The 26,898-nt window shown below is 39.5% G+C and overlaps 1 protein-coding gene across 2 annotated transcripts in view; it reads right to left on the reverse strand.

Annotated features, from left to right (window-relative positions):
- Positions 1 to 26,898, reverse strand: part of DNM3 (dynamin 3) — a 172,532-nt gene that overhangs the window by 134,903 nt on the left and 10,731 nt on the right. For both annotated transcript variants that reach the window (XM_062497051.1, XM_062497052.1), the window contains exons 2-11: positions 21,155 to 21,228; positions 12,275 to 12,424; positions 10,035 to 10,238; positions 9,390 to 9,488; positions 8,362 to 8,522; positions 6,541 to 6,683; positions 4,597 to 4,732; positions 3,576 to 3,643; positions 2,644 to 2,782; positions 1,499 to 1,585 (exon numbers count right to left, since the gene is read on the reverse strand). In XM_062497051.1, coding sequence (XP_062353035.1) covers positions 1,499 to 1,585; positions 2,644 to 2,782; positions 3,576 to 3,643; positions 4,597 to 4,732; positions 6,541 to 6,683; positions 8,362 to 8,522; positions 9,390 to 9,488; positions 10,035 to 10,238; positions 12,275 to 12,424; positions 21,155 to 21,228 — 1,261 coding nt within the window. The remainder of the gene's footprint in view (positions 1 to 1,498; positions 1,586 to 2,643; positions 2,783 to 3,575; positions 3,644 to 4,596; positions 4,733 to 6,540; positions 6,684 to 8,361; positions 8,523 to 9,389; positions 9,489 to 10,034; positions 10,239 to 12,274; positions 12,425 to 21,154; positions 21,229 to 26,898) is intronic.

The raw sequence follows: 26,898 nt of genomic DNA on the forward strand, positions 1-26,898 counted from the left end.
TGATAAGTAATCCAGTCCTGGCTGAGAAAATGTCCAGTCCAGGTACCAGCCAGCCATTCTGGTGTGCACATCTGCATTGAGAGATGGGCTATCAACAAAACAGCACAATGGTTTGTGTACTTATCACTTGTCAGTCCTTCAGTAGCCCACAGAGAATTTTATTCAACCTTGACAATCTAACTCAGCAAAGAACTTGCCAAGATATCAGCAAAAATTCCCTCCAACAGGCTCTGGAACATGCATGAGGCTGCACTGCACCCCTGTCTTTTCAGGCTTCCATTTATCAGATGGAGCAAGGAAGGAAACTATTGTTACCAAATGGTGGCATTTAATCTCTTCAATCTTATTTCTGCACAGTTCCTCAAATATAGCATCACTCCCAAATTGTTCACAATTTCCAGAGGATATGAGATGCCTCACTTAGACTCAAATCCCCACTATGCTTTTTGCTCCATCTCTTACCTCTGAAAATATTCTTACTAGTGTTTTGATTTTATTAAGCATAACTGCTAATATCATAAATAACGATGTGAATGTGACAATAACCTGTTTGGTCAATTTTTGGCATTTACAAAAAGCCCATATTTTGTTCTTTGTTCTGAGAAATAGTCAGGTATGTGCATGCAATGAAGAACAGGAAAATAAAACTCAATTATTTTAAACAACTTGTATTTTCTCCAAAATTTTGAGACAGAAATGCTCTGACTAGAACTCCCTGCAAGTACAAGCCCAGCTAATAATTTGTTTTGTTAAATTACTTTTATGACTACATTTTCAGCACAGATTAATGCAGCATGATGTGCTGCACAGCTCCCTAACTTGCACAGGGACAGGACTAGAGAGCCAGGAGTCCAGAACAGCTTAGGAGCTCTGCTGAGCACTTCTTCCCCAAATATTTCTATTGTCACACTCCACACTCTCCAGCCAATAATTCCTGCTTTCACTTCCACTGGATTTTCTCACATGTAATCTCAGATTTGCAGTTTCCTGATTTGGAACGTATGGCTGAGTGATGAATGCTTGAACTAAATTTCTCTGAATTTTTTTTTTTTTGTTTATTTGTTTTTTAGCTTTTTTTTAACTGGAAGAAAATCTTGTCACTCTCACAAGGGTCCCAGTACAATTGCTTGTGAGCATCACTGTAACTAAGGTGAGGGGTGGGTGCATGGGATGGGTATGTTAAAAACACCAGGAAACAAAGTAGAAATAAGCTATTCCTGTGTGCATTTGTTTAATCAATACTGATTTCCCACAAACAGCTCCAGTGGCCCAGCTAAGAAGCTGGCACATTGGTACAGGAAAAACCAACACTACTTAACCTTTCTGTAACAATTCTACTCTGTCAAAGCTCAGTGGTAATGAAGCAACTTTTCTTCCTCGCTAAAATGTGTAGCCTATTAAAAAAAAAAATCTTTCACTGTCCTACTATATTTTGGATGTAAGAACTATTCTCCCTCACACACTTCCCCAAATTATCACATCTCCTATTTATTCTCACCTGATCCTTGGTCTTCTCTTCTCTTTCTCGAATGTAGCCAGCAACAATTCTTTCTGTTTCCTCACACAACCTTGGATATGTTGCCAACTGAAACAGAAAATTAATAGAAATTGACATCTGCAGGGGGGCTTCAGTGGAACACAAACAAGGCAGCCTCCAGCTTTCCTCTTTGGAAGAAGGTAAATATTATAAATGCTTGGGACTAAAAGCTAAGCACGCTGCAAAGCAAGCCTTCCTTGCTGCTGTTCAGAGACTGGAGAGACCTAAACCCTTGGATTGTTGCTGTTCTTTTCCAAAAGGGAACACTGAGGAAAAGACACGGTGGACATATGAAACACAGTCTATCTGGGGTGAGGTTTCTATCTTTTCTACCAGGCCTAATTCCAGAGTGGTGCTCCAAATGATTTCCAAATTTCTCGTTTTTTAAAGGCTCCATCTTGTGGCTCCATCTTTACATAACAATACTGAAAAAAGCAAGATGCAGTGGTAAATTTGGCCAATACCACTTGGAAGAGCATCTGCACAGTTAATTCAAGTGACATGTCCTCCAGACTTTGACAAAAGTGTGAAAAACCCGGAAACTCTGCTGAAAATATACCAGAGAATCTGCTTCTCTATGTTGTCTTTCCAATTTTAAGAAATATCTCCTTTACTTGCTCATTGGTGTAAAAACTTTCATTTTTTCAGAAAAAATGCAGGAGGATATCTCTCAGCAACCTCATAATACCTGTGCTCAGATCCCAGAACCACTCCTGTACTTACTGTTACGGGGTACCCTGCACTGGGATGGTGGGACAGGCAGATGGACAGGTGAGACTGCAAAAGCAGCCAGTCAGCTGAGAAGTGAAAACTTGGTTTTAAAGAAGAAACTGATGGCATCTTTTGACTCAAAAACACCACCCCCCCCCAAGAATCAAAACAAATGAATCCAAAAAAATGAACTTTTCCATCATTATGTTGTTTTGAGAGCTTTGCAGAAGTCGGAATTACTTGAGGAAGTTCTACTCTGTCCAACAAGTGACTGAATCAGAAATCCCTTGTAATCTTGTAATCTCTTGTCTCTTGCATAAAATGCAAGACAGACTTTATATTATGCACTACACCATTACATTTTACTTATATTACCAGATCTATGTGCAAGCTACCTTTTTAGTGCACTTCTTGACAGTGTTGATTAACTCTTGCATCACCAGATCCACACTTTTTAAGCAAGGTCCTTTCAGCTTAACTATCTGCTTTTTAACAATGGCTTCAAATGCCATATCTGGAGTGAACAAACCTGTTCTGTGGACATAAAAGAATACGTAAGACAGTAATAAAAACATCAGGCAAGGAATATTTTTATTTCTTTACTAAATAGCTCAAATCATCACTTTTGGAGCTGAGTAATAACAATCCCTACACAAACAGGCTTCCACAGAACTAAATCTGCTTCTTTCTCAAAGGAAGTGTCATTCTGAGTAAGAATATACTCAGAATATAAGAATATAAGTCCTCCTTCAAGAGGACTGCAAGAACTCTAAGGAGCACTACTATAACTCAGTAAAGCCTCAGTAGCAGTGCATCAAACCTTAGGGATAAGTGGCAGCTGCAAGCACTCCATGCACAATCCTTTGTACAGCAAAACCGTAAGAATCCTATAGCTGCACTTCTCACTCACACCAGAAAATGAGGTTTTGTTACTCAGAGTCAGACATGCAGAATTTCACAGTTGGTCACTGCAGAGTAAATTAATCTATAAATAGACCCAGTTCTAAACAAATGAGCCTTCCTTCTCTTTCAAACACTGTTCTCCAAGGTCTACCTTGGCAGATAAATTATATAAAAAACCAAACTATAAAAGCACACCCAAAATTATCAGTTCACTATGATAAATTAAGACCTCTCCAGCAATCAGGCAAGGAAAGCTCAAATACTGCACCACAGCTGCCAGTGTCAACCAACTGAGAATTTACCAATCAGGTAAAACAAGAAACATTTCCCAAAACACTGAGAACAACAAAGCTTGTAAGCAATGCTTTGGGAAGATAATCCCCCTGTATCATGTGACCAGGCAGGAAAATGTGGATGCACTTGCCTGATCCCATGTATGTTCTTGATGGCATAACTTATCTCTCTCCGCAGCTCCTTCTCATTGAATTCCATCTGGAGGAACAGCAGCACACAAGAGCACGTCAGGGGAAGGTTTTAACAGAATAGAAAATATCCCCTCTCTCTACAGAACCATAAGACAAGCAAGTTTAGCTGTTAAAATAGTAATTTCTAATTACACTAAACAAGTAATAATTATTTTTATAATTATATAAGTATTTTTAATAAGTATTTTTCAATGTTTTAGCACTAAGGTTGCAGGCAGCAGTAAATATTGTTGAAAATCAGACTCTCTTCCATTCCAGATATCCCAACAGCTGGAATGATTTTGAAGAGTTGACAGAGTAAGCCAGAAACAGGATTTGGAAGACTCCACTTTTTTTTTTTTTTTTTAAAGCCTGGTTTCTTAAAGTGGCAAAACTCCTGTGATTATGATCTCTTTATCCCCCCCTTCCCATTCTACAGTTTTCAACTAAATTTAAGAGAGGAGTTGTCTCAATAATGAAGTTATAAAGCTTTTCTTTTAAGTTTCCTGGAAGCCAGCTAGCTGGAAGAGAAGTCAGTGTTGTCACAAATGAAAGGGTCATTACCTAAGTCAAACCATCATAGAATGATTTGGGTTGGGAGGAGCCTAAAGGGCTATTTTCCATAACTCTCATTTTAATAGATATCAGCCACTTGAACACAAGTCAAATTCACCAACCGTAACTGTTTGCCTGCCCCATTTAACCAGAAGAAAGATGCCATTTGTGATAAAAGGAGAGCACAGAAAATAGCATGAACTGGGACTATAATTATATTTTAATTCTTGTATTTCAGAATTCTTAGCATGTCTCAGTATCTAATACAAGAAATTAAGGCAAATGTCTCAATTATAACTTCATGCAATTTCTTCCACAGTTAAAAGCATATTCTTTCAATCAGATCTTTTCTTGGCTACACTACTATCAGTATGAACATAAGGATACATAAATAAAATAAAGCATATCAGCAAGATGGATAAATACCTTAACGAGTTCAAAGGGAAAACGTTCATGGAAAATACGATTGATTTTGGCACCTCCTGAAAGTTCTAGGGTATCAACTTGGTCTCCTGATCCTTCAATTCTTTTTTCAAAGTCCACTGAAAACTGTTGTACCATCCTAAGTGTCAAAGGAGGGGAGGAAAAGCAAAAAAAAAAACATAAAAAAAAAACAACACAAAAAAACCCAAACCCAGAACAGAACAATTTAAGCATATCAGCTACCAACTCGTTTCAGTACGATGCAACTAGTACTGCCTATTCAAATGTATTTAGCAATTGTCAAAAGTATCTGTACAACTGATTCAGCCAAGACGCCGATCCATAGAATCCCTACCTGCACACATCTCCCTGCATCCCTGCTGTCCTCAGTACAGTCTAATAGCATGAAGTGAATCCAGTGCTGGAGAATTCAGAAGAGATTGGGAAGGAACTTCTTTTCCCCAAGCCAAAAGGCAAGCCCAAGAACCAGCACTAATAAAGTGATGTATCAGGATCACAAGCTCCAGCTTACTTGGCTCTGCTTTGACTTCTGCAGCAGGAGCATTCAGAAAAACCCACAGGAGAGTTCTCCTAGTCTTGGAAAAGTCAAAGGTGATGTCCCTCTGTTTTTGCAACCAAACATCTGGAGTAAAGTCATGAGGAACTGCCTACTCTTTTGACAGAGTTGCTACAAAAATAAGGAGTAAATCAGAGTATACATCTGGGTCAAGAAAGCCTCTCTTTTACTTTCCCCTCTGAATTCCAAAGTTTTAATTAGAGAATCAGTCTGCCCCCAAACTTACAATTTATCACAATCCAGCGCTATTACCATCTATCCCAGAGAACTGAGAATGCTGAAAACCTCTGAAATCAGTCAGAGCAGGAATGTGACAACAGGCATATAAGAGAGAAGAGCTAGGTACATTTTACATTTCTCCTTCTTTCTTCACATGCTTCCACTCTAAGAGCTAAATTGAATTTGCATATAAACACAGAGGGCTACGACTGAAGGGGAAAAAAAAAAGGGAGACTGAACATGGCAGATCTTTCAGGTGAAAAGACAGGCAGTACTGAGTATCCAACACCCCTGGAAACAGGCCAAGGAAGGAAGCAGATGCAGCAAAGCAGCAGGTGCTAGCTGGTGTTCAATCCACAACATCAGCATTGTACCTCCCCCCTGCTGCTAAATCCACAATCAAGACGGCTTGATTCCACTTCCACCTGATTCCAAGTCACATGAACATTCATCTCTGTTCCATCACTGTTATCAAAGTCTCATGAGACAGACTTATTTTGTGGATGACACCCAAATCAGACAGTGACTTCAGCAGTGAAAAAGCTTTCTAGTTCAGAACTGATGATAACCTCCAAGAATTTGCCTCGCTGCTTTCTGAAAGCACACGAACTTCGACTGACAGCTCCTGTAGCAAAGATCTCTGGGTCTGAGGTGCACAACATATGAAGGACAACCACCTTTGATTAATTTTGATCTTGCCATCTCTAGGTTCTTTTGCCAAGTTTAAAACAGCCAAGTTTTTATACCAGAAAAAGAAGCATTCTTTATTCTTCTTCCAGCCTCCTCATCTTCCAGACTTCCAACACAATGTCTTTCCCTTGCTTGAGGTCATCTTTTTGGCAGAGAGAAGAATGCGTCTACACAATCAGAAGCAGTTTTTTACCTTTGATCATCTCTGCTGCCCATCCTCATGCCTTTTCCTTGCTCTGCTTTCTCCCTTTTCTAGGATTGCTAAAATTAATTTAGGGAAAATTCTGTTGAAATTGTAGAATAAATGAAGTATTCTGGAACATCAAACACAGAATTCTTTGGCGCTTGTGTAAAGAATCCTTAACAATACCCTAATGTTTAAATTTAAACCAATCAGAAAGAAGGGGGAAAAAGGCAAAACAAGCCCATTCAAAGTGGAAAAGCAGACAAAAGACACTCACTGCAACAGGGCTTTCGTTTTTCTGGTGGGATCTTCTGGTCTGAAGTTTTTGTATACCTCTACTTCATGTTCTATAGAAAGCAGCTGGCTCTGGAGTTTGCTTCTGAAGGCTGGCAGGGTATCCCGAATATGATTGGTAAGTTGCTAAAAAGCAAATAAAAATCTCTTTATACTGTTAAAAAGATTAAAGCAGCAGCACAACCATTTCCTTCTGACTGCTAACTGTATCAGCCATGACCTGTGCTAGTTTACCAGAGCAATTCCTTTTTGATCTCTGATGCAATGGAGACTGTTAAAGAACAACCCAATATTCCTGGTGCACACACACTGTAAGAAGGCTCAGAAAATTCCTTCATCCTCTTACTCACTGAGCCCTGGTACTACGCACCTGTTTAGTGACACCTGAAAAAGTTACACACATTACATGGGCAATTTAAAACTACCTCTCACCTCTGTGCTGATGCCACACTCCCATTTTGCTGCTTTTCTTAAGGGTGTTTCACAATTCCCTACGTACTTGTTCAGCACAACAACCCCTTTATGCTACAGCCACAGGGCAATGTGGGAAAGAAAGTTTCTGAGCACCCACAACATGTTTCTACACATAGACATATGTATATGTATGTCTGTGAGTCTGTGTGTCTGTTTTAATGTGTTAGGACACCACTGTCCGTGACTTACCTGTGCCATAAGTTTCTCAGGTGCTGTACACAATTCTTAATTAAAAGTAAGCTGGACTTCTTCCACTACGCCCCAAAACCTCTTCCCAACCCCAGCTAGACAAGCTATACATTTAAACTGTCATACACCAAAATACATAAACTCAAGTTTGAGGTTGCTCAGCAGACTGACAGGCATCAAATCAAAAGTTGGAGTTTCCTTGGAGCACCACCTTGTGGATACAAAGAAACAGAACCATTACCTGAAACCACAATAGGGTCCCCAATATCCCGAGGACAGAACTTGCGCAGATCTTCCCATATCTAACATTCTACACAGTAAAAGCAACAGAAGCTCTCAAAAAAGTTAACAGCATATAAAGCAATGCAAGTCAGGAGAGACAAGATAATTGAAAGGCATGTGAAGCTTGTGTTTCAGTCTCAAAACTAAGACATATGGACTAAACTTTCAAGATGTGAAAGAAGACAAAACATTCTAAACACAGATAAAAATGCAGAGTACAAGCAAGTTCTTGCATCCTGATGAAGACTTTGGCTCTTAGGCACAAATAAATGGCATTAGTAGTTTTTTTGAGTGAGCCTAGAGCATTCCATAGCCCGGCTGTCAAGTTACAGCTGCAAAGTCCTGTAGCAAAAAAATAAGCAGACCAGCCATTTAGTTTTCTACTTAAATCAGGAACATTCCAGCTGTTTCCAGCTGCTGTCCAAAACCAGACTGACCTGGTCTTTGTCTATTCCAGACAAAAAGCTGCAATTTGACAGTGAGCTGGAAAAACAGTATCAAGTTGGACTTGAAGGAATGCCAAAAACACTGGGCAACTGATAAGTTAAATGTAACAGTTGAGGAATAGGATGATCTACTTCCAGGGAGGGAAACAAATCTTATTTTTGATGTCCATATTCAGTATCCTAAAGAACAGGGGAGTGCAGAACTGTCAGAAAAAGTCAGAAACTACAGCTCACAGCAAGCTTTTGTATGCGACATGTAACATACAGCTTCATTTTTTAACTTGTGCAAATAAAAAACACTGAAAGCAGGAAAGGATGAGTGAGGTTCAGCAACCAACTTCGTTTTGATACAGTTTTTATATTGGCCCTATCACTACAAAGCTTCCTTTCACCACAAAGGCTTCAGGTTTTACCTGGTTTAGAACTTTCTGGAGATAGGGTGTTCCCATTCGATCTGCCATGTGCCTGTAGGATGGGTGGGAAAGAAAGAATTTCCTTTCTGCTAGAAGAGCTGCCTTTATGTCCTTCTTCCCATCAATGTCTTTCTGGCTTCTGTTTACAACACCAATATAGCCTAAAACATGACAAAACCAATGGGTAAATCAATGCAGCTATTACCTGAACCACTGAATTCATCTTTAATAGAACGAGACAGTCTCAGCTCAAACAAAACTTTCCAATTTAGGCATTTTTAGATCATGTTTACAACTAGAAAAGTAACCTTAACACTGTCTAAATTGTTCATTCTGTTCACATACAACAGACAGACTTCCTTTCAAATCACCAATTCAAATAGAGAAATATCTGAAACTCTGGTGAATCCCAAAGAAACCACTTCAAAAATAAAAACTAAAAAAAATCCAAAATAAAACTGAAATACACACACAGACCTACATAGATAAATGATATGACATTAATAAAATTAAAAAAATAAAACATTCTTCTCATTTGCTGGACCAACATGCTCCAGGGGAGGAGGCAGTAGTCTCACCAATAAATTATAACTAGAACCAAAATTCTCGATGTTCTTGACAGAATGAGCAAATGTGGCAGTAGCTGCCAAAACATGGAAAATACTTGCCAGGGATCAAAACTGGTTTACAGTGAGATTACCAAAGCTCTGGTGCTTGCTTCTATCATACGCAAAGAAAAAAAATTCTTTTGTTACAAGGAACCTGGCAGAGAAGAAAAATATTGGCTAATGACATGTGCTGGCATTACACTGCATATTCCAGAGGAAGCAAGGATTTTCCAGGTCCAGAAAGGACATTTTTAACACAGTCACCTTTATGTTTGCTGAATAGATAACTGCAAAAGCAAGGAACAACATCAAGTCCAGCATAACCTCTGATTCATCTCCAGGACTCCCAAACATCACCCCTATCCAAAGCACTTTCTGGACTGCAAAGAGTAAAGGCAACGTAGAGGTGAACATTCTCACCTCTACGAAGAGGGAGGAGTTTGTTTTCTAGAACTTCTCTTGCATCTGTTCCTTCATCCATCAGATCCAATTTTGTGATCACACCAATGGTCCTAAGGCCTGACGAGTGTGAAAGCAGAAGGAAAAAGTCATGGAAGAATCATTTAGATTCAGAACAAATACATTTTACAATTATGTAGTAACATATTTGTGCCCTTCTCAGAGCTATGACACAATAACAGCCCCAACTCAAGTTATGATATGTCTGGAAAAGAAGGGAACATAATTGCCAGTGCTGAAATGTGTTTCGCAAAACTCCTTACCAAGGTTCAGCATCCCAGCAATACAACTGTATCAAATTTCTCCAGAATTCCCATCAGCACCATCCCCTACTTTGTCCAGTACTACAAAAACTCCTAGATAAGCATTGCTGCACTTGCTCATAAGAGACAGTGACAACATTTTTTAAATTCATTTACAGCAACATACCCAAATAATACTGAGCTAACAAACAGTTATATAGTGATGCTGAAGATCGTGTGAGAATGTAAATACACATCTGTATTACATAATATAAATTATACCATTTCCCACAAGAGTAATGACATAATTGAAAATAAGACCAACACTTGAGAACAAAAAGTGGCGACATTCAATCCTGCTTACCCTGAGGGTCCACTTCCTTTGCCAGCTTCAGGGCATCTGAGTTGGCCAGGTCAGTGTTAGCTGGAGTCACAGCCAGGATGAGGCAGTTCTCTCGAGAAATGAACTGCATTATCATGTCTCTGATCTGCTGCTCGATATCTGGAGGCTGATCCCCCACTGGCACTTTAGTGATTCCCGGCAAATCGATAAGGGTCAGGCTTAAGACTACATGGACAACATGGATCATGAAACTGGTTAGCATGCCACATATGACAGAGGTCAACACATCTATGGCTGCACACAAGTTTTGGTCACATAAAATCCCACTTAAAATCCCTTTACAGGCAGATAAATATGTCAACAGTTGTTAACAGTTCAAACAAAACGCCTGACAATCTGCAAAGACCTGTTTCCCCATTGGTCTTGCATCTCTGTATTAATTAGTACCATTCAATATTTAAAATACTGTAACTGGTAGAAAATGATACTTGTATCAAATATCCTTGAGGGCTCTAAGACAAATGACAGCACTTTCTGAGCTTTGTCCAACAGGAGCACAGGCAACAGATGCAATAGGTTGCAATATAGGATGTGACCAGCAGTGTGTATTCTGTCACCATCTCTTAAAAACCAGGTGGGACAGTGCTCTTTATCTTTTCCACAACCCATCCTTCCTCCAGGAAAGAGATCTCCTGTCAATGGGCCATTGAGTCCCACTGCATCACTGATAAAATTCCATCATCCCATTGGGAGATGCTCCACCCAGAGGGAGGAACCAAGCATTTCCTTCCCAGATAAAATCTGAGATCTGGAACATCAGAGCAGCCTTTTCCCACTGGATTCCAGAGGAAAATCAAACCCTTCTACATCATCACTGGACCTTCAGAGGAAAACTGCACCTTCTACAGGAGCACTGCTCCAACAGAACCACATCTGTCACTGCAGGAGGATGCAGCCACCATTTAATGGGACTGCTCCCAACACCCTGAGTGACTGATGGGGTGTCAGCTTGGATTCTGACTCTGGCAGTGCTTTAGGTTTGTTTTTTGTAATACTGTATTTCTATTTTAATTTTCCTAGTAAAGAACTGTTATTCCTATTCCCATATCTTTGCCTGAGAACCCCTTAATTTCAAAACTGTAATTTGGAGGGAAGGGGTTTACATTCTCCATTTCAAGAGAGGCTCCTGCCCTCCTTAGCAGACACCTGCCTTTCAAACCAAGACAACAGCCCACTTTCATTGCATCCTCCAAATGAATCAAAAGTTTTCTGATTTTTTTTTTAAACAGTGTTTCTCTGACCATGTTTTCAACCATGTCTCTAATTAAGAAATTCCCAAAAACCAATCAATAGCTAGCCTAACTTATATAGCAAAACTGTTGTTAAGGGGCTTGGGGATATGTTGTTGGTTTGGAGTTTTGTTGGTTCTTTTTTTTTTTTTTTTAATCTGTAACATCTTCAGAAAAGTCAGAAAGATGAAAAAATTAATCCATTAAGAAAACCTGGTTTGCTGTGGTATGATTTCCCCCAGTAAAGGCCACAGTGCCAACTAGAGGCACCTTGGCTTGGGGTAAGCATCCTGCTACTGGAGTAACAGGGCATCCTTTATACAAATCAGAAAAATGCAATTCCTAGAAAGGAAACACCAGAAGTGTATTTGGAGTCTGGTTAATACAGACAACTGTGGCTGAACTAAAAGACTGATCCTAAGAAAGCAAAGTAAGAGCAATAGGTAGGAAATTTTCACTTTCTCCTGGAGTCAGCATGTTCAACAAACAAGCTTTGAGGCAGGGGATTTAGTTGAGCTTCTCTGCAGTTAGAAAAATCACATGCTTCAGCCAAACACATCACTTTTGTCCTATATCAATGACAGATTCAATGGAAAACATTTTCTCTAGACTGTCCTCATTAAACTGGGCAGATGGCAACCAGAGGAACCAACTTTAATATGTACAGGGGTCTTCAACAGAAAGCAACTTCAAACACTTTTATTGTCTGATTATATTTTTAGTGACAGCAGGTAATAAGTTTCCAGTAAGGCAGGGAGACACAGAGACTTTCTAGATCAGGGAATTCCTCTGGAGAGTGCCAAAAAGAAGTTGTTATTAAGTCCCATTTCTGATCTTTACTAACTCAGCCTCAAACCTTTTCCAGCCCAGAAGATCAGGCAATAGAACAGATACAAAAGGTGATGGCTACACAGACAGAGCTACATAATACGTTTATAAGACATAAATGTAAAGTAGAATGATTTTACCTACCATGTGGAGAATATATTCTTAAATTAATAGGAACCGAAGAAATGCCTTTGTTCATTCCTGTTACTCTATCTGTTTCTACTTCAATTTCCTGACGAACTTCATCAAAATCAGTAAATTTCTTCCCTTTGCAGTGTAGAAATTCAGCATACTCTGTCAAGAATATCAATAACACCTATCAATAACAATTTCAAAGGCTCATTGACTTGCACAACCACTTTCAAGCCCCCAGTGTTCTTCAGATGTGGGCACAAAAGTTGATCATTGTGGCTATCAGAAAAGCGTTATTTAATGACTGCACATATGAAAACCAGCCCTCAACAAGAAAGGCTCAGTTAAAAGTCAAGTTGACTGGATATGATTTACTGCTTCTATCTTTAGCACATCATCTTCTGGAACAATGTGAAAGATTCAATTAGATGCAATTTACAGTAATAGAATAGGGAACAGATTGAGATTCTGAGTTTTCATCTGATCTAATTTGCCTGTAATATATCCTAAATGGAAAAGTAATTCAAATTCTGTACTGTGAAAGTTTTTTAGCATTTGCTTCAAAAACTAACACTCATGTCAGAGATTAATTTAGCAAATCAATTCTGTGAATTATTACGAGTTCAAAATGAAAACAAGATCACTTAAAAACACTGTAATGTTTTTAACACAGCTTTTCATTTCCCGTAAGTTTCCTGTAGTCTAAATATGAATCATGTTTGCAAGTTTGCAAAATAATCTATGGAAATAGTTGTGATTTTGCGGGGCAGTGGGAGAACACAAGTAATTACCAAGTCTTTAATATCATACAAGTTGCTGTTTTACCTTAGAAGAGTATTGACCAGGAATCAGAAACAGATAATTTGTTATCTGTTTCATGTATCAAACATGCCACTAAGTCCCAGTTTGGATTTTTGAATCCAAATACTGATACTAACTATTGCAACCTTTTGGTTGCCTGCATGACCAAAAGCACAGGCCAGAATTTTAAAACCAGAGTTTCTTCCTTCAAAACAGAACACAAAAGTTTATCTCCACAGTGAGGCTGCCATCAGAAATAAAGGCATAAATAGGAATTCCAGATACCAGCTCACAGCCTGCCCCCAGCAGGTCTGAGCAGCAGGACTGGAAAAAGGCTGAAAAGACTCGTGTATGTTCCAGTTCATTTCATCCTGAAATGCAGGCCTGGTCTCAAAGGTCCCTTTAGAAGTTTCTTCCCTGGAAAATATTACTTGGTAACAAGCCCACCATAGTGAGTGCAAAGAGCGAGCTTGGTAAGCAAAGAACAGCAGCTGAGAACTCCAAAGGTGAGAATATGGATTAAAAGAGGACCTTATGTGCCAGTATTGAAGCCTGAAGACCAGAAGCCACTTTGTTACTATTAATGACAGAGCTGTCCAAAAAAAAAAAAATAAAAGTAATAAGTAGTCAAAATTACAATAAATAGTTAAAGCAAACTGACAGAAGAAAAGGACAGAGTGAAGAGGAAAACATCAAATAGCCACCTGTCTGTGCTACCATACCATAATCCCTCCAGACTCAGGGCGAGAGGAACAGGGAGACTCACCCTTGTTCAGACAAAAAATACATCACTTATTTTAAAATCAAGAGAGCATCTAACAAAAAATACCTTATTTTATATCCTTTTTTCAGCTCCAGCAGCAAAATGACAATGAATGGGAGTTTTGTTTATTAAAAAACCCCAGGGAATACTCAAATATAAACAACATGGTGCACAAAATAATATATCTCAGTTGAGAGCTTATATTTGTAAAATTTGTCATCTCAAAGTTGGCAAATAGATACCCAATGTAAAAAAGAGCTGACAAGTCAGTAATATTTTATCCCACTTCACACATATCTCCTGGCATAAAACATACACATTCTTCTTAATTTTTTTTTTCCCAATAGTTCATCAGATTTTCTCAGGAAATTATTTCTAAATCCAGTAATTAATAGTTGGTGCCCAGCTGTAATCAGTTGACTCAGCTGGTAGCCAAGGAAGCTTTTCTCTTTGTCCCACTTCACACTTAGTAATAAAATCACTACCTGACAAGGCTTCAAAGCAATCCAAATAAAAATGTTTGCTACTTTTTAGCTGGGTTAAAATATTTATCAAAACTCCTTGCTCCTGGTGCTATCTGTGGTGCCAGCAGTGCTGAAGGAATCAACTCCACGGTGGCTCCTAACCTGTGGTGCCACACGCAGCCGACGGAATAAGAATTCCAAGAGACAAGCAGAGCTTTGTTCTGCTCCTTTCAGCCCTCAGCCTGTCCTTGGCAGTGATGCCTCCAGCCAGGCTGGAGTAGCACATGCTTTATGCAACCTTCCATTTCCAGCTTTCATGCACAGAACAGTACTAAGAAAATGTTTTATTTATATTTTTGTGGGAAAGGACATAAAGCCAGACAAGAAAAGTGATCCTGCCTGATGTCTAGCTTTCAGACATGAATTTTTGTATAAAATTGAAGTTACATTAAGAGAACAATTGGATACAAAACTAAAACAGTCCTTGCATGAAAATAACTTTTTTCCCCAGACTCATTAAAAGCACCTTTGACAACATGGAATGAAAAGTCTGCCATAGCATAGCTCCTTCAGTGCATCCACAAGTGATTAGTTATCTCTTCAGTTTTGATTAAATTAGACAAATCTTTTAAATGAGTGATATGGGATCATATCTTTTAAAACACTCCTTATTTTTCCTGTCAGTTATACCTCCCTATGCCTTTATATTTAATCTAGCACAATGATATATTGTTATGAGTGCTAAACAGACACTGCTGTTCTCAAACTATTGAAACTATATAAACACTTGAGATAGTTCATAAATTTGTCTCTAAGCTAAAATGAGCCAAGTGACAAGGATCAGCCCTTAGGAATACATCAGGAATGTTTTGGAAAACATCCTTGATCCACATCAGGCTGAGCCCAAGAGCTTACAAAGCCCAAGGATTTTACCCTGTACAGAATAATCTGTTACTAGAGGTCAGGAATTCTCCAAGACCTGGATTCAGAACTGCTCCCAAACTGATTTCAAGCAGAGCTGCTCCAAGTTGGAGGCACTATCTAGTGTAGAGTACTCAAAAGGGACTGAAAGTGTTCCAAAAGGGTGGTTCATTAAATTGTAGGCCTGTAGCAAATATTTTAAATGTTTGCAGCACGGAAGCAGTATCTGCTATTACTGCATCTTCTATCTGCCAGCCCCTTGGGGAGATACCACTCAAGCAACAACACTTTTTACCTTCAATAAAGCATCTCCCAAAGCCTCAGAACTCTTTCCAAAAGAGTGATTTCAAGAGGGTGTTTTAAAAACATGCAAGTAAACATCACCAGGCAAAGTACTTCACCTTTTCTTTGATGATGGACAGCTTTTTCTGAACAAAGTAAATGCAGTTAAGTGAATCTGGACCATAGCAAATCATTCAACAGTGCTTCCTTGAAAAGAGAGGAAGTATCAAAAGCCCTTGTCCTACCCAAACTACAATCCCTCTTCTGCTTTGCTATTTCCGTAGCTTTTCTAACGAGCCGAAGATGAAATATTCAAAACGGAGTTATTCCACTGCTAACCTTCAAGCAGAAAGGCTACAAGAAATGCAAGTTCCCTGGTATTTCCTGAAGACAAAACAGAAAATCCTGACAATGCAGAATATAAGAATATCATAGCAGAATATATTAAACATGGAAAACAGGGTAGATCTGATGAAAGTAACTACCACAAGATGGCAGGTCATGCCCTTAGGAACCAGAGAAATGGCTCATTAGAAGGGTACCAGAGGAAGAAAAGCTATTTTTGATGCAATAATATTTCCCAACCATCAAAGTTTTTGTTTGTAGAAGGAATTTCTCCCTGCTCTTTTAGCCTTTTTCTATGGATGATGCTTTCTATAGTTCCAAGCCCTCACACAGCCCTCCTCCAGGCACTTTTTTCCTAAGCTTACAGAGGCAGAGCTCTCACCAGAGCTCTTTCTTTCCCAGGACTGAGAAAAAGCAGAACCTTGAAAGATTGCATTTCTGTGATGCATCTTGTACAATGTTTACTTCTGTATTTGATGACAGCACAACATCAGTGAGTTATGTTGTCAGAGATCCACTGTGAGCACCAAGTCCTTTTCTGAAAATCGATTTTCTCAAATACATCCTTTTAGTACAGGAAAAAAAACATATCCCAGCTGAAGTGCTTCCTATTTTGGGGGTATTTCTCCTCTTCTGCAAGCAATCTGAATTCCAGTTCTGCCCACCAGTATTTTTCATATTCTCACTTGTATTTGCCAAACAGCAACTTAATAAACACACTCCATTCTGTCATCCTATCAGTAATACAAAACACTGAACACGACCTGGAGGGGGTGTCCTTTCCACTCTGTAAGCAGCTGTGCATCCACTTTACAGGAGTTCTTGCTAAATCATGTTTCCCAAGATTGTTTATATTGTCAAAAAAGGAAGATAATTTAAAAATCTTTACTGCAGCCAAGATAAGTGACCTGCCACACCTTAATTTACAAGCCTGCTACCCTGTAATAAAAAAAATTGTTGCACTGATATGACTGATTATTTCCCTTGATGAGTTTGTGGTGGCTGGTGTTAATCTCAAATACCTTTCAGATTGTTAGCTAATAACTACCAACAGATTTCTTTCTCCTAAAAGTGAACATTGACTGATTCTTCTGTCACTTTCCTGCATTATCTTTATGAAGATGGGCATATATAGAGCCATTTTCCAACCTTAATGAGGGGATTCCATCTTTCCTCATGTCACTGAGCATCAATCTGGCTCAAGGAAACAAAAGCTTCCAGGCAAAACCAAGTATTTGTGTGTACCAGTAATCGGTCCCAACATGAGCTGAAGCTCATATCCCATTCTGAAGGTCCTGATGGGACAAGCGGCTGAGCCCACCAAACCATGTTGCCAGACCTCAGCAGTCACTGGGATTAGCTCAGATTACCAGTACAGACAACAACTGGGAGGTTTGCAGGTGCAAAGGAACATCTGCAGTCCCTCTGCCCTTACACAAGCTTAAATTCAGGTTTCAGACCAGCAGCACTGTCTCTCTTCCAGGATGTCAGTCCTGTTTAGGGGATGCGCCTTTCGTTGGCTCAGGAAAGGGTCACCCATCATTACCACCTTTTCCTCCTGCTGGGGGCACTTTTTTGCTTATGGGGTACACACCTCAGTGATGCTACTGATCTCTCCAGCATCCCTGTTCATCATCTGAATGAGAGTGGGATCCAGGAAATGGCAGCCACTGTCAGCCCTTCCTCCCTGTAAAGAGCTCGTTCTCTTTCCTGCTATTGGCACCGTGGCATTTTTCTAGTTTTTGTCCCTGAAGATCTCCAACTGCCTGCTAGCTGATGATGTCTCTAAGATCAATTGTGTTAGCTGCAATAACCAGTCTAAATTACTTTTGTATTTCTTTTTCTGTTAGAGGATTGTTTTTGCCACCAGATGGCAACAGAAGATGGCTATGCATGAGGAGTAGTCTTGCAATATACAAAATCTGGATTAAAGCTCAACAACTTCAATAGAAAAGAGCATCTGCAAGACTTCAGAAAAAATCAGAATGCCTTTTGAACCTTATGATTTACTTTCCACTTAGTATTCTAATTAACAGAACTTACACAAATGTGGGTATTGTAAATATGACTCATTTATCTAAAAAATGTCCACCTCAGTAATGATTTTCAAAATCTGTTGATCTGCTGAAGCAAGAAGAAAACCTGAAATTGCTCTAAAAACAGTTATCAAAATGAGGAAAATAACTCTCCTAGAGGGAGGATATTTAAGATGAAAATAATAAATAACACGATTTATACAACAGAGAATGTATTTTTAACAAAGAGAAGACCTACCACAAAGACTTCACACATTTTTTTGTTGCCACTGCTGTTCAAAAACAATGTACTACCTAATCTCCAAGAATCTAGTCATTATCTCACCTGCACAGGCAGAAGACAGCACAGTAGGAAGAATAGACTGCCTAAGGTTATACAGAATGTATGGCAGCAGAAAGAAAAAAATAAAAAAACACAAACAAAACCCACTACAAAATGAACAACAAACAAAAAACCAACAAAAACACCAACCCATCTCTCAAGAGTCCAGAAATTTCAAGTCATTACCTTCTAAAGCTTACTCAGCAGCACCACTAAAAATATCTATTAACTCCAACAAAAACTATTTAATCTTACTGCTGTATTAGATCAAAAAACCACTGAGCTAAAAATTGTACTTGAACTTGTGAAACAAAAACTTTAAAAGTTATTTCTTCAACATTTAATGTAAAAATGAAGGAACACCAACTCAAAGGAAGAAAACACCACCAGCTCACAAGCACACCTGAAATTCTCATCCCAGGTCAGCTGAGCACCAACACTTGCATCTTTAAGACACACAATTTCTCACATTATCAAACTCAAGAGAAAAATACTCAAAACTATGAAAAAATGAATTGTTACTTGCAATATTTAATTAAAAACTTTGTACTTGCCCTCAATATTTGAGCAGAGTACATATTTGCATGAATGTGGAATGCAAATGCCATCATGCCATTTAGGAATTGTACTGGTACCACCAAAACATGTCAGTGACTAAAGGAGGCCAAAATAGCTTTGTACATACTACAGTGAACTTTTAAAATAGGTAAACATAATTCTAAAAAAATATTATACATACACACACACACACATATTCCACACCTCTCATGAGATGCATTCCTCACTATGGAGTTATTTCATGTTACCCCTGCAGGGGTAGCAGCTCTTTACCCAGATGTGTCAGATCTCTCAGCTGCCTGAGGATCCCTGGTAACTCCTCACAACCAATTCCTGCTGCACCCTTCCATCCTATGTCTGACCCTCACAATGGATGGGCCAAGCTTTCTCTTACTTTGATGTGCACAAATGCCTTTTCTGCTAATTTTCCTCTCTTAGTGCGACGACTCAAATGAAGCTTGAACCTTCCCTGTCAATCAAATTCACATTCCAAAACTGGTCTCAGCCACTTCCAAAATGTTGCAAAAGTATCTTGTGGCCACCTGTGCATGCCCGTACAGAAAGCACCTCCTCTCTTCCAAGGAGTATTCCAAGATTAAGAACAGTTACTTTTAAGAATCAAGAAAAATCCTAAGATTAAAAATTTGTTTTGTTTACATTAGCAACAAGAAGCTGATACAGCCCTCTAATTATTCTATAACATTTTAGATAATTATGGGCTTCACAGAAATCAGTTCAGCATCTGCTTCCTGTAAAAGAACACTGTGCTTTTCTAAGCAGTTTTCTTTATTTTCTTTTCTTAAAATTAGTTCACAAAGATAAAGGTGACTTAAAAGATAAAGTGACTTGGAATTTCAGCATCAAAAACAATAACAGTGGAACAAAGTTTAAAGAAAGTAACAAAATAATTAAAGCTTGCATTTTAAAGGTCTTGGCATTTAAACCCAAACCAGAACTACACAGCATTTCCCAAAGGGAGAAATACACCTTGACATCAAGGAAATACAAAATTAGGCTGACATTCAGTTCTCCTGAACTTCTTAAGGTTTTTGTTGTGTTATTTAAGCTATAATGAAGAACTAATTTTCAGCAGAGAAGGTACCTGTATGAAACCTAGAGGCCTAACTAAAGCCACAAATACTTTGGGAATATAGCAATGAGGAAAAACAGATAGAAACAAGCCCTAAACCAAAGGACAATGCTGATTTTACAAAAGAGGTCAACACAAAGCAGTCAGGGTTAAGTTTAGGATGGATGTCAATGAAGAAGTATTGAACCACCTGAGGTCAGAGTGTAAGTGCTCACTTACTGACAGGTCCCCTCAGCTGAGTCTTTTTGAAAAGATTGCCAGCACAAAGCTCTAAGCTTTTCTTGCTTCTGCTCTTGCATGGTGCTGGAAAAGTCAGATGAAGACTCTCCCCAGCTTATTCATGCATTTCTGCATCAACTGTCAGAGGCCAAAAGCCAGATCTGCAGAACGGCAAATGTTCATTTCTCCAACTAAAACAAATGTTAATATTTGCCACATATAAAACACTCTAAGTGTATAACACACTTGACAATCCTAAAGTTTCTAAGATGAGCATGCAGAAATACTGAATTCCACTGTTTTTCCTTTCTCTTCCACAGTGTAAACAGCAAGAAAAATTTCACAGAGGTGTTGAAACTATGACTGTGTTTTAAAAGTAGTAATTCAGAAAAATCCCTGAAGCCCAGTGATTTTTGCCACTTACATTGGTTTAGAAGTAACAACACCAAAAACTGGAATGATGGTGAACCATAGCTGCTTTTAGATATGCCAGGGAACTGAGCTATACCACAGCAGATCAAGTGCCCCTTGGGAGAGTACAGAGTGGTGAATTCTCATGAAAGATCTCAGTATGTCCCATAGCTTAGTGGTACACCCAAAAATATTTCTATTTTTGACCAGAGAAATACACAGAACCCTTGTTTTCCCCCAATCCACCTTCTGCTCTACTTAGTGCACTGAGCCCAACCAAAAAAGACAAGTTCTGAAACAGCCTGTGTGGAATCAAATATGTGTGCACTGGAGCAAGAGCTAAAGGTAGAAGTGTAGCAGTTTTGGTGTGTTAACTAATACAACTGCAAAGCTCATCAAGAAATGAATAAATCAAAGCTAATTTCCAAAGCATATTACATGCAATGATGTGGATTCAATTCACCACATGCTCTAGGATTTAGATGTTACCATTTTCCCACAATGGGAAACGTGATGGGTTGGACCTGAGCATACAATTCTGGAGCAGAAGCCCTTGGTTCAAGACACTCTGGTGAAAGCTTTCTTCACAGTGCTCAAGTCTTCTTAGAGAAGTTCTTTTCTCCTGCTGAAGTACAACAGCACTTTGTCCAGGCATTGACCCAAAAAGAGGAAGAGATTACCTGTTTTGGCAGTGATGAGCTGCAGGACCAATGGTCGTCTTGTCACAATTCCAGAACCTCGTGGAAGAAAATCCCTAAAAACATTAAAAAAATAGTTACTAGCCAGAAGTAATGTGCAGTTACATAAGACATTGGACTAATTTGGAAACTTCTCTGTATGAAAATGGAAAGTTGGTATGGATAGATTTATAACAAATACTCCTGTAAAGTAGGGCTGTTAATTTTGGTTCAAGATAGTAGTAAGGCCATTACATATTAGACAAACTGTGTATTAAAAAGACAACAGATAAGAAAGATACATATTAGACAAAGTGCATTAAAACTAAATTACTCTCTCAGGGCATTACCAAGCCTCTTCAAGACCACCACAAATAACATCTCACCTTGCACAGTAAGAGTACCTGAAGCCCTGCCAGATTTCCCCAAATGGTTCAGCCATCACTGCACACCTGATCTGAAGAGGATCCAGACATAGGAATTCACACACTCACACAGCACACCAAAGCTCTGCACAAATCCAATTGGCAGCACTCTGCACTACTCTTTCACAAATCTAACTTCTGCCAGTTCAAATCCCCAAATAACTTTTCCACCAACAAATCTTCCCAGAAGCTTCTGAGTTGAAAGCAGAATACCAGAAGTCCTGTGGGACACAGGGAGATAGTGTCCTTGAACCAGAAAGCAAGCCAGGAAACAAAGACACCAGTTCTACCATATCATTATGCATCCCCATGATCCTTCCCATGTCTCAAAGGACAGGGAGACTCCCTATGCAACTGAAAAGAAAGAAACCCAAAGCAAAATAACAATTTTTTCTCAGTGTCTTCCCCAGTTGCCAGACCTATTAAACATTTAAAAACCATGAGATGAGGTTCCGTGAGAGGATTTGTAGAGTGTTTCCTTCAAATAGGGATCTTCGGAGGAATAAAATCCAGGGGTAAACAGAGTTGCACAATCAGCGTAAGCTCATCAAAATCCCCTCGTTTTTCCTGCCTTACAGGGGATACTGAATCACTTTCCTGCCTGTCTTAGCAGCACTGCTAACTCACCTCTTCGGCTCAGGAGAAAAGCAATGCTGCAAAGGATTAGGGCAGGAATTTTCAGCCCATGGGCAGAGCTGATGTGGGTGCCTTTTGTTATACACCTAAGTGCCTGCACAAAGGTGAGGCAGGAATGTGCAGTGTCCTTGGGAGGGATGGGGAGAAGGACAAGAGCCAAAAGAACAAAGCACAGCCCTGCTGACCTTTTAGACAGAACTGCTAAGACAGGTCTGCTCAAGCCACTTGGGAATCACCTCTTGGCTATAACAACTGAGGATCTTCATACTGAACTTGGAAGTCAACGGAAGCCAGACTTCTGCAGCTCCTTTAAAGGCCGCATACAAACCTGCACGGTTTAAAACAGGCCTTGAGGCCACATCTATGAAAAATAAACCACACAAATATCCAGGATATTATTTGTGCAAATCAGAGGATATTAGGTCTGAGCAGTCCCAGGAGTGTAACGGTGAACCTCCTTCCAGAAGCACCAACACAGTGACAAAGCTCTGGCAGAAAAGAAACAGCTCTACCTGTGATATGAGTCCTGAAGGTTTCTTTCCTAACCTAACATCTAGGCATAAAAAAAATAAAAATACCATATGCAAGCAGTTCTAAGGCTCTGAGGAACAAGATCAGCTGTCATCTGCGCCCCACACCACTTTAGAACTCCCCAGCACTTTGTGTGAACCAGCGTTAATTTCTAGCTAAATTGTTTATCAGTACCTGTTAATGTGTGCTTACAGAGTGATTACTCCGCAAACCAAAGCCCCCATGAAAGGGGAGGCTGGTCCAACACAAGTTCTCTCATTAACTTCCCTACTCAAACACAGACCTGCAGGGAGAAGTACAATTAATTACGCATCCAAGTAATCCCTAAAGCAAAGTTACTGCAAAAACATCAGGTGCACTGATTTAAATTTGTTGTGATGCTTTGTAACACTTGAGACAGCAACAGGATACAAGAATTAAGTTAAAGAGATGCCGAGGGCCTTCAGATAGGTCTCCATCATAATTTCAGTATCTACTAATGGAGAGAAAGCTGCCACTCAATGAACATCAACTGGTATTTTCTCATGGGGAAACAGAGAAAATAGTAATGGGAACATGGTCACACTTCTGTAAGCACTGAAATGACAGCAGCCCAAGGAGGCAGCAAATGACTATTAAGATTACAGTTTCATACATTGGTTTTCAAGCATTTACTATCTCTTTATATATACACACACACACACACACACACACGCATATATATATGTGTATATATATATGTATTTTCCCCTCAAGAAGCTAAAATGAATTGCCACTCAGGACAAAGTGGTCACCCAAACCAGTGTCCTCTACAGCACCACAGGAGACAAGAAAATGCTTTGGGCAGTCAAAGGCTGAAAAGATTTATTGATTTTCTGCTTCAGACTAAGCACATTCAGCGATAAAGAACACTGCATTAATGCAGCTCCCAGTGTACGCAACACTGACTTTTCCTCAACAGCAAAATTACAAAGAGAGGTAAGACAAAAGTTTTCCTTCAGAACATCCTCTTAAGATGTCCAAAAGTGATGGCATTCTTTACCCCGTCTTATGAGCTGAACTATTTTCTGTTCAAGCAAACATCAGTAGAGAGAGGTTCCTGCCTGGTGAGAGGGAGAGCTGTGTTGATCACATAACCAACTAAACAGTGCAGAGACAGGACATGAAAATTGTGCTACAAATGCAGAGTTTGAAGAGGGAAAAAGTCAAAGAATGAGAGTAATGGGGTTCACAGGGAGAGTTCAGGAGAAAATTCCTCCCCACCATTTAACCACGGAATGGGAGTTTTACCTCTGTGAAAGAGACACTGATGTCAGTCTGCCCACAAGGATTAGGATTTTTTTTAAACTTTTTTTAACATTCAGCCCCAAGGCAATGGCACCTGTGTGCATTCTCTGTACAGCTCAAACCAGATGTTACAAATGAATACATAAACTCTACTTACAGAAAAAAAAGCAATTTTTTAAACACACACAGAAATGGAAGTCAAATTTGAAACATAGCTTGCACATCTTTAGGGAAAGCAATGTAGTATCACACAACAGGGATTCAGATATAGCTGCTTCTGCAGAAATGTCTACTCTGACACCACAGGACAGGATGCAGCTCCTCTTCCCCTCCCCTTGGAACAGAAATCAATCTCTAAAGGGTTTGTTAGTGGTGCTGAACAAAACGGCTCTGTATTAGCAATGGTCCCACAACTTCTACAAGTAACAGCAGCAAAAAAATGGAAAATTAAACAGGAATGAACAGAGCCAAGTCTCAAAGGTTCCTTCGGACCAAAAGGACAATGCCTTTCCATGTCCTGATGGCACAGCCTAACATTCTTCTAAGGACAGACTTGAAACAGCTGCTACCCACACCTTTTGGTTAACACGTACACATTTGTTTAGTGAGAGCTGGGAGAAAATATTCACATCAGAGTTGAAGCAGCAGCAAAGAAATCCATCTAGGAAAACATTTATGCCTGAGAACTTGTGCTCAAAGGCATCAACAAGGGGGAGAAAAGGCTGTTTTCCATGGTGGAGGCAGTGAGCCCGGAGCACCTGTGTGCACAACTGCAGGACCAGTAAACAATGAGGAGGTGCAGGAAAGAAGAAACGCATTGTGCAAGAATCAAGCTGGGAATGAAAGCCCTGCTGCTTTAAGAGACATTCATCCTGCATTAAGATTCCAGCTACTTTTCCATCTTCACTCTCGGAGCGTTTTCAGCACAAAGCCCTGTGCTGACAGCAGCTGTACCAGCTCAGCAGCAGCGCCGCAGTGACAGGACACTCCAGCAGCAAGGCCTGGCCACTGCTGAATTGATCAAATGTAAATAAGAGGCAAACAGCCAGGTCTGCCAGGACGTCCCTTCAGGAACTTGTCAATCTTGGAATGCACTCAGCTCTTAGAATATCATTAAATACCTTCAAGAGCAAAATATTCTCAAGGTTACAGAACTTTTACCCTATAAAATTACTCATATCTTACTGCATAACACAAACTGTATTGTGTTCTCTAGTACTGCTCATTTCCAGTATCAGAGATCTGGACAAGTGTATCTACAAAGTTTGGTGTCTGCTGTTTGTTTAATGCATAAAGGAACAGATAGTAGCTTGAATTTGACTTGCTAAAAGCCAGGTCTCAAATTTATGCTTAGGGTGGTAAAACAAGTTAGCAACGGCCACACCAACACTTCAGCAGTTTATTATTAACAAGCCAGTTGGAGCTTTAAGGTGAAAAACTAATTAGATGAGGCATTAATTGAAGAGTCTCACGGAAGAGATGGAAGTTTCAGGAAGGGCAGAAACTGTAGGGAAATGCTGAAAAGCAAACTCGACAGGGGCTCATCAGTGATGTGGTCACATTATAATGCAGGACTGCAGTTTACAAAGAAAAACACACCGAACAAATAAAACATAAACGTAACATGTTTCAGGAGGATTTCCAAGGAGACTTTCCATTTAGGAGATCTCTAGCACACTAACAGTATTTATCATATTAAAAAAAAATAAAAACAAAAAATAAGTCAAAACAGAAGAATCCCCAGTTTGTGTGAAAAGTGATGATGGCATCACCATGTAAAACTTATTTGTAGTTTCAAAAGAGTAACTTATATTTTATTTTCTTTGCCAGTACAGGGCTGAGAAATGTCCTGTGCTTTGATCAGTTACATGGTCATCACACAGGATAAATGGTAACTAATTTACATCAGTCCAATATAATTAATTCATACAAAACATAGGGGGAATGCAGAAAATCAAATAACCAAGGAAAATGTCAACAATTACACAGTAACTGCATTAATTAAAGAGCTACGAACAATTCAAACTGATATTGATGAATTGTTTTAAAAACCAGAATTACCTCCAGAGAAAAAGCCTCCACACTTTTCACAAAGGGTAGAAACATGCCAGGCTCAGGACTAGAACCAGAGCTCTCTCACAGAGAAGCAGAAATGCCCCATCTATTTCATTGTGCCAGGCAACATCAGCAATGTCACTAAATCTCCCACTAACACAGAGTCCATCCCAAGACCCTAAACCTCCCTCCAATGCAGAAAGGCCATGATCCATCAGCAGTTAATATAAACAACAGTGCATTGGTAGCACTCCCCACAGGCTTTTATTCCCAGGTTTTGCCAAGGAATGCAACACGGCTTTAATTGCAATAGGAAGCAATTGCGCCCAAAGTCAAAAGTTTCCCTGGGCCTTTTTCCAGCAGTGTTTATTGTTTTATACAGCTCCAGCCTGGCACTCCAGGAGCACTTGTGGCCCATATTAGCAGCTGAATGACCATGCCTTGTGCAAAAGGCCACAGTTTCACGGGAACACTGACACATGTCCATGCAGCATCTCCAAGTTCTGTGGAAAACACACAGAAGCACTCAAAAAGCTTTCATTTTTCTTCCATTTCTCATCGTTATCCTCAAAGAAAAGCGCTAAAAATCTCCAGAAACAGGAAAAAGCATGGTCCAGTGTAAGCCTGAGTATGGGAGGCATGAAACATTTCTAACTTCTTTCATCAGGTTTTAAAAACCCATAAATCACACCCAGTTAATTTGTAACTGGAAAACTCTTAATGCTAAAAACATACATCTGCAGATGTGCTCATCCTATCTCACCTGCTCCTGTGCTCACCAACCCCACAGAGGATCCAGCAGCAGATCCTTCACTCACTTTTAATTCATTACAA

The sequence above is a fragment of the Cinclus cinclus genome, chromosome 8, assembly GCF_963662255.1.
Source record: "Cinclus cinclus chromosome 8, bCinCin1.1, whole genome shotgun sequence".
NCBI lineage: Eukaryota > Metazoa > Chordata > Aves > Passeriformes > Cinclidae > Cinclus > Cinclus cinclus.